General features: G+C 37.6%; 1 protein-coding gene across 1 annotated transcript in view; it reads right to left on the bottom strand.

Annotated features, from left to right (window-relative positions):
- LOC111873688 (huntingtin-like) overlaps positions 1–6962 on the bottom strand; it is a gene marked incomplete at its 3' end in the record, with an annotated part of 11518 nt that extends 4556 nt beyond the window's left edge. Inside the window, exons 1-5 of the mRNA XM_023868615.1 lie at positions 6728–6962; positions 2741–2865; positions 1597–1786; positions 832–1041; positions 520–652 (exon numbers count right to left, since the gene is read on the bottom strand). Coding sequence (XP_023724383.1) covers positions 520–652; positions 832–833 — 135 coding nt within the window. The remainder of the gene's footprint in view (positions 1–519; positions 653–831; positions 1042–1596; positions 1787–2740; positions 2866–6727) is intronic.
- Between the last annotated feature and the right edge of the window lie 1466 nt (positions 6963–8428).

Raw genomic sequence — 8428 nt, 5'->3', positions numbered from 1 at the left:
CATATTATAAGGTAAGGTTATAAAACCATCATTTAAGATCATTTTAGTGAAAGTTTCATCCTTCAAGGCGTACCATTCACTGCTGAAATACTAAACAACCTGCTTCCATGGCCGAGATACAGGGCGCCCATATTATAAGGTAAGGTTATAAAACCACCATTTAAGATCATTTTAGTGAAAGTTTCATGTTCCTATCTCATAGAATTTAAGAACAATGATGAATAAATAATTTTCGAGCAAAATTTAAATGGCCGGCTGAATATATTACCGCAGGAGCCGCGGCCGCGGGATTTAAATGACCACGTCAAAGGGTTAACCTCATACAATAATCACACAGTTTTCCGAACAAAATGTTTTACTTTAATGGATAAGTCAAGTACAGTGCGACATTTTCCCTGACATACTGTTTCCAAAACCAATCATATAAATTGTACAACCAAGCTTTTAGAAAACAGTATTTGAATTATGAAATAAAAGACAGTATCTCTGTCGCATAAAACAGCGAAGAGTACCAGTTACCTTGAGAGCCTTGATGACCATTGGTTCAAATAATCTGATGTATGAGGCCAGGGAACTCTTGTCAGCTCCACGACTGAAAACTTTAAATGAAGACCCTTTCCTATCTGCCTTTCTTCGCAAACAATTCATCCACTTTAAAAGCATAAAAACAATTACTTATTATACTAGAAACAGTAATTTGCTTCATGCCCTACAAGAAAAATGTTCTTAATTTCTAACACTGTAGTTAAAAACCATACTTAATGTGGAATATCTTTCACATGTTCCATCTAATTTGTTTCACAAATACCTGTGAATCAAGATTAAGCTTACATGTATCCTTCATCCTTGTTCTGTCTTATTGCTAGGGGATGTAACAAAGTCTGTCAGATGTCTGTAAGGAGTCTGGAAACACACACTGTAGAAACCTTCAAAACTCTGAGTAGCAGTAGCGCAGTTTAATGAAAGTGATGAGGTACGCTGACTGTCATCATGTTCAACCCGTTGGGCTGATAGGTTGGTGCCAAACAGACATTTCAGAAGCTGTAAATATATTTCAGAATATATGTTCAACATACACAATTCAAATTTTGTTATAACTCCACAATTGACTACTATAATATTTACCTGACTTGTAAGCTGAAAGTATTTTTGACTTTCATTCTTATGTCAGAATTTAAGTCGACAGTTTCACTTGAAAGCATAAAAATCATTGTCATTGTAGGTAAAGACTCTATTAAGAGCAAAATTTTAATCAATTATGAAATACTGGACACAGACTGCAACACTCATTACAGATGACAAGAAGACTGATCTGGGGGCAACTACAGAATCAGCAATCATTAAACTGCATATGATATAAGTATCAGTCATGGAGAGAAGCAGTTCAACAATGGCTTACATCAAAAAATAAAATTTTTATTCTGATGAACTGAAAAACTGTATGGATTGTTGGACTAACTGCATTAAACGTAGGGGGATTACACATCTAAGTACTGTGTGATCATTTTGTAAAATTATAATAAAACTGCCTTTAATTTTTTACTTAATTTTGTATTAAACCACAAAGGATAAAATACAAAATGTAACTTCCTTTACCTGCTGTACACATTTCACAGTGGCTGTAGGCTCTACTGTGACAGTAGATCTTAGGTATGAAAGAATTTCTTCTGTGATGTGTCCTGCTTCATTAAGTGTCCCCACCTCAAGCAACTGTGATAATGTTTCAAGTGTCACACGTAACAAACTAACGAACTTCTCACTCACTTGCTCCTGAATCCAAGGTTATCTAGCAAGGAAAATCACATACAAGAAGTAACAGAATGGTTTAAGTGATAACACACATCAAAAAGATCTCCAGTTTTCTTAAAAACATAATTTAATCACATAATTATCAACTCAAAGGTCCTAATTCTTATATTCAATACATAGTGAAGAAAATTTGTCACTGAGACTGACTTAGGAACATTGAAATCAAATCTTATCTAAGACTGGCTTCCTTACTAACACCTAAAAGAGCAGAACTAATAAGAAAGTTGTTCATGCCCATATTTCATCAGCAGAATGCAGGAAAAGTCATAACATGAAGACAGTAATATGCCATTTGAAAATGTGGCAAATTTCAGATATTTCATAATTTTGCTCTCTCTCCCAAATTGAAAATGAAACTGAAGGGATGTTTTGAAACAGTGCCTGACATCCAAAGGAAGTAACAAGCAGTACTTGACAGCATTGAGGAAAATGACTTCCATGGTGCTTCTGAAGCATGGAAAAAACAAGGGGATATCTGTATAGGTTCTTAAGGAGAATATTTTGAAAGAGATGGCAACCAGAATTAAGTCAAGCCAGCATTTCTTTTTTTGCCCTAGTCCAGGATCTTTCCAATACACCTCACAGTTAGCGTAGTGGGTTGGTTACTTAGCAATACCATCAGTATTGTGACTATATGGCATCGGACGATAGGATGATTAACGAATGTGGAAAGGTTGATGAAATGAAAGCTGGCAGCAGAAACTGAAGTACTTGGAGAAAACCCATCCTAGCGCCACTTTGTCCATCACAAATTCCACATTACCTAATGTGGGACTGAAGCCACACTGATGCTGTGGGCTATGGCATGGTCCACATTTATATAGAATGGTAAATTATCTAAAACCCAAATCAAGCAGAAATCTATAAATGAACCTAAAGTAAATTTGTTAATAAAAACTGACTAATAATTCACATAGCTTGATCTGCTCACCTTATAATTGGTATAAGCACTTTTCACCATGTCACATATCTTCATGTAGTGAGAAATACCAGTAAAGAATTCCATAAATGTTCCTCGAGCACTTTTCCTATCCTCAACAGACTTCTCTTCCTTATCTACAAAGAATGCAGGCACTTTTAATATGTTTTACACAAATATGAAACCAATAATTTTAACAAGAAATAAGAAGACCCATCTTACACTGATAATCAGTTATTTTCTAATAATTAATGCGTAATGAGAAAATTAAGACAAGATGAGGAACAGAATAAGAAGATGAATAAAATTATATATGAGAAATTCAACACAACTAGCTTCTACGCTGTCATTAGATGCCTTCTGATGATAAAGAAATTGATCAGATTATGGTGCACAAACTGATGAGTACAAAAACAAAAAGAACTTTTGTTACAAAAAAATACTTTAGACCATCCTGAACTGACGTGACCATGTACTGAGATAAGGAAATACTTTATAAACTTTGAATACTGCAATTTGTATATGTCTCGATTACACCAGATACATTTTTACCTTGATTATTTGTACAAGGTGGGCCAGACTCAATTAGGTAGTTTTTGATCATTAATAACTAACCAATCCAACAACACACGGGATAATAGGAAAGTACCTTTTGTTGTCGATAGATGGCAGCATCATACGGTATGCTGTGAACGAGGTCAATACTCTGCCTACTTAGTGCGCATCAAGGAAATGTCATGGCCGGTAGATGGGTTGTCTATCGAGCAGCATGTAAAATGTGTGTGCCTTTTCTCAGTTACTAACAATGTAGCAGAAGTACAGCACAGGATGTTGGAAGAGTTTGGACTGCCAGCAGTCCACAGGGACACAATCGTGTGAATAAACAAGCACTTTGATGAAACTGCCAATGCTTTGAATCCCAAGCATCCTGGTCAGCCGAGAACTGTCCGAACTGCTGACACACAAGCACGTGTTGCTGCGGAACTGGCATCATCTCCTCAGAAATCGAAGTCTACCCACTGTTTGTCGGCCCTACTGGACATTTCGAGGCCAAGTTTGCGGAGAGTTTTTAGTGACATCAAGCTGACGCCATACCATCCACGGCTTATTCATGTTCTTAACGAGGACGACTTCGACAGGCGACTTGAGTTCACCGAGTTGATGCTGACAAAGATTCAGGAGATCCTGACCTTATCTGGAATATTGTCTGGACTGATGAGGCCAAATTTCACACATCAGGATCGGTCAACAGACACAACTGCGTGTTTTGGCGGCCAGAGAACCCCAGTGCCACCATTGAATACGATTTCCAGTCCCTGGGAGTGATGGTGTGGGGCGGCGTGACGTATGAATTGACTGATTGGCCCATTCTTCCTTGAAGGTTGCGTCACGGGGGAAACCTACCTAAAGTTGGTGGGAGAAAGTGTCATCCCAGAACTTCAGAGGAGAGAGAACTTTGATGAACTGTGGTGGCAGCAAGAGGGGGCCCCACCACACCTCGCCAATATTGTTTGGGCGTTCTTGCATCAAGTTTTTCCTCAACGCTGGATTGGCCGTCGAGGACCTGTGGAGTGGTCAGTCTGATCACCCGACATCACCCCACCAGACTTTTTCCTTTGGGGTTACCTCAAAGACAAGGTGTACGCTAATCCCATTGACATTGTGAAACATCTGCGTGAGGTGATTGTTCAGGAGTTCAATAAAGTTCCAGTGAATATGTGTAGAAAGGCATGTGAAAATGTTGCTTTGCGTCTGCAAGCCTGTGTTTACTTAGGTGGTGCCCAAAGCGGCCTCCGTAGTCTAAGAGGTAACGTTCCCACCTCATGACTCGTAGTACGCAGTTTCAAATACCCGGCGGAGGTCATTGAATTTTTAAGGGCGGAAAAATTCAGGGAACAAGTCCTCCAGGAGGAACTTTAAGCCGTCGGTCCCGTGTCATAGCTTTACAGCACGTAAAAGAACCTCATATCTCCAAAGGAGGTCACTGAGCCAAATTACAGGCATTTCCCGCCCAACAGCAGTCTCTAATACCTCTGGTAGATGGGGGAAGCATTATAGATACCTCTCAGCTAGTAGAGCCGGTCTCGCTGGCTGGGCCGGACTGATGGTAAGCACCAGTAACGGTAGGATATAGAGACTGGTAGAAATCATAGAGGGAAGCACAATGGACCAATACAGGTCTGAGTGCATGGGGAAACCCACCCTCTCCAATAACTAACTAGGTGGTGCCGAGGTTGACCAGCATCTTGAAAATCGATGGCATATGTGTGTGCGATTCCATTTTTGTAACCATTGCAATTGTTAACATTTATCAATAAAAATAACTTCTAATCATAAACTGCCTAACTGAGTCTGGCCCACTCTGTAGATTGTTATTAAGGGTAACTATCCATATAACAAGTTTGCTGAAATAAACAATACATACTTAACAAGCATATTCAGCTGAAGGAATTACAGATGAACTAACCAGACTACAATGAGCTCTTCTCTTATTTATAACAAATAAACATCAAATTGACATGTGCAACTAATCACTGTTTTTGGGTAATGACACTTACTGAAACTTATGTTAAGTCATGACTACAGTAATCCCTCTTTTAACATTATTGAGATATTCTTGTAGAGCATAATGCTATGCAAAACAACAACAAGTGAATCCATTTTTACCATTATAAACTTAAGAAATACGTAGGTTATGTTATTCAGCCTTTTTCACCATCAAAATTTGCACTGCAATATAGACAATATGAAGGCAACTAAGTATCTGTACATTCCTGACCATAAATAAATGTAATTATAAATTACAATAATGTCTATTTAACATTTAGTGTGATATAATGTATTCACTGATGGCCAAAGGTGAAGTGAGCAAGTGCTGGGCGATGGCCCAGTCTTGTCAAAATTAAACATTTTTTGGACAAGTAACATTCATCTTTGACCATTTTCTTAAACTCTGGAATGAACACCACTGTTAACAAGTTAACACAATGCTGTGCTGAGTTTTGGTATGAAAACACTATCAATGTAATAAAGAAACGTTAACTGGGACGTTAAGTGAGGACTTGTATATAGACATACTGAATGAATAAACAATCAGTATTAAGGATTTGATCTTTACATTTATTACACACTAAGCAAAAATTAAATATATGTAAACTGTTTAATATGTGCTTCAAATGACAATGTAATGGAACACTATATTAAAAGAATAAAAGGAATCTGGTTTTAATGATGTCTAAACCCACACAGATTTTCTTCTGTTTTTTTAGTTTGCCATGATTGACTGCTGGGCATGGTGGTTTGAAAATATACTTATAATATCCCTTTTCTTTAAATATCTGGAATGTATATGACATAAAATGTATTTACTATTTTCCTCTACAGCTTTTATAAACATTCTTCTCTCTGACAAATATACAGTGAGATATATGCAGAAATGTATGTAGGTCTTTATGTAGTCACCATTAAACATGTCCAATGTAAATGAACTTTGAAGTGGCTTGACATTTTTTGTAACATTCTAAAAATACCATATTTCATGCAAATCTTTCCAGTGGTTCTTGAGCTGCTCCATGTGAACAGGCAGACAGATACACTGAATAAACATGGTAAGCACTTAGCAGGCTTCTGAATGTGCATAAAAAGGTATATTTATCTAATGGAGAACATTACACAACAAAAAGATTCATAATTTTTACCGTTCACCAGGTATCATTAGGGTGATAAAGTCAAGGAGAATGAGACAGGCAAAACGTGTCTCACGTATGGTGACAAAAAAAAAAAATTGTAGAAAATTTACATGGAAAGAAAAGACAGCATTATGGACATCTGGATGGAGATAGGAGGACAACATTAAAAAAGATCTTAGAAATAGGGTGTTAAGCATGTTGACCTGATAACAACACAATCCAGTCTTGGGCTCTTGTGAAATGAACTTTCTGGTTCAAGGGTGCATCATTTATTAATCAAATGAAGTACTATAAGCTTCTGAAGAAATACCTTGCTGAAGTGTTCACAGGTGACAACCCTAATGTTATCCCTGCCGCTGTTGCTGTTCCTGTTACTTCTGCAGCTTTGCCTTTGCGTTTAATTGGAGAGAGAGAGATGGCGCAGTAGGAAGAGAGGGAAGTGATGGTTTTCGTATTGGAATAGTAGGCACCAGTTCTTCCAGGATGTGCACAAATATGTTAAATGTGCGCACGACATGCAGCAGAAGCAACTCGGCACATGAAGACAACTGCAAACAGATCAATGAGTCTTCCACTTGATTTAATTAAGCAGTACATGCCAGGAAAATACCTTAATTTTATGTGATGATTTTTCCATATGTACAAAATTAATAACTGATGGTTGCAAAGATTTGTATCACTATAATAAAATCCTTGGTTTCACTTTAGAGTTTGAGGTGTTCTGGAGTGCTGATTATCAAACCTTCCTCATACAAAAACAGCAGAATGCTATTGGTTTTCTGAGAATTTACATTGTACAGTACAAATAATAATATGCATAATAAAAACCAAATTATTACTAGCATGTCTAAGTATGCTTATTTACAATATACAAATTAATAGCTTCATGTTACATTAAAACAGAAAAGAATAGTCACCTATACTGATTACCTGCAATTAAAAATTATGCATGAGGGCACCTGAAATAACTGAAATTGTCCTGAGATTTGTAATAAGTTTGTTTCCTCATTTCTCAGTGGTACAGTTATGGACACCAAATTTCTGTATGCTCAGTACATGACTACATGCCACAACAAAGTCAAAATAGCAGTAACAATTAACAAGTTAAGCATATATATTTTGTGTTCTCATCTCTCCTGCAGTGGGACATTACAGTTCCACAGACATTTCAATTTGTTATTTTGGCATTTAATTTTATAACTGTTGCTCCTGTTTTAAAATTCAATATCTCAACCACATGTCATTATAAAATTATGATACAAAGTTTCTGAAAGATCAATTTTCAGATTTCATATATCCATATTTCCACATTAAACTTTGTATGTACTTTTTGGTAAAATTTCAAATTTTCATATTTTTCTCAAAAAGTATGCTACTGTCGCCACTAACAAGCATTTCGGTTCCCAATATGTAATTACAAAGGTATGTCTGACTCATGCACATTCACTATATGCAGTCCTGACCAGCATATGGTGTTTAGAAATGAAACACAATCATAGGACCTGACTGATAAAACTACCTCCAGCCTAAACACACACACGCATGTTTGATTACTGAAACATTTCACTATGTCCTACTCCAGCTCTGGCTCTCACTGATACAGACACTTCTTATTGATCTGGGTGCCGAATCTGTACTTAAATTAATTTAAATTCGCTTAGTGGGGGGTGGAGTCCAGCTGGGTCCACTCAGCATGGTGGCCACCGACTGGCCTATTGTACCTGTCCCGGGTGGTTATGATGATGGAGAATTTGGTGGAATTAAGATTGGCAGGGGAAACCGAAGTACTCTGAGAAAACCTGCCCCAACGCCTCTTTGTCTACCACAAATCCCACTTGGCCAGACCCGGGAATGAAACCGGGCCGCCGTGGTGGGAAGCCAGTGACTAACCACTTGAGCTATGGCATGGCCAAATCTGTACTTTCTCCAAAAGCTCATGGCTACTGAAGATCACAATATCTACAACGGTGTAGCTGAAAACATTCATAATGTGTACAGTGGTCATACTCAC

Source organism: Cryptotermes secundus, unplaced genomic scaffold (genome assembly GCF_002891405.2).
Source record: "Cryptotermes secundus unplaced genomic scaffold, Csec_1.0 scaffold3872, whole genome shotgun sequence".
In the NCBI taxonomy this organism is placed as follows: Eukaryota; Metazoa; Arthropoda; class Insecta; order Blattodea; family Kalotermitidae; genus Cryptotermes; species Cryptotermes secundus.
Note: the sequence above shows the minus strand (reverse complement) of the source record. Positions and strands in the feature narration are given on the sequence as shown.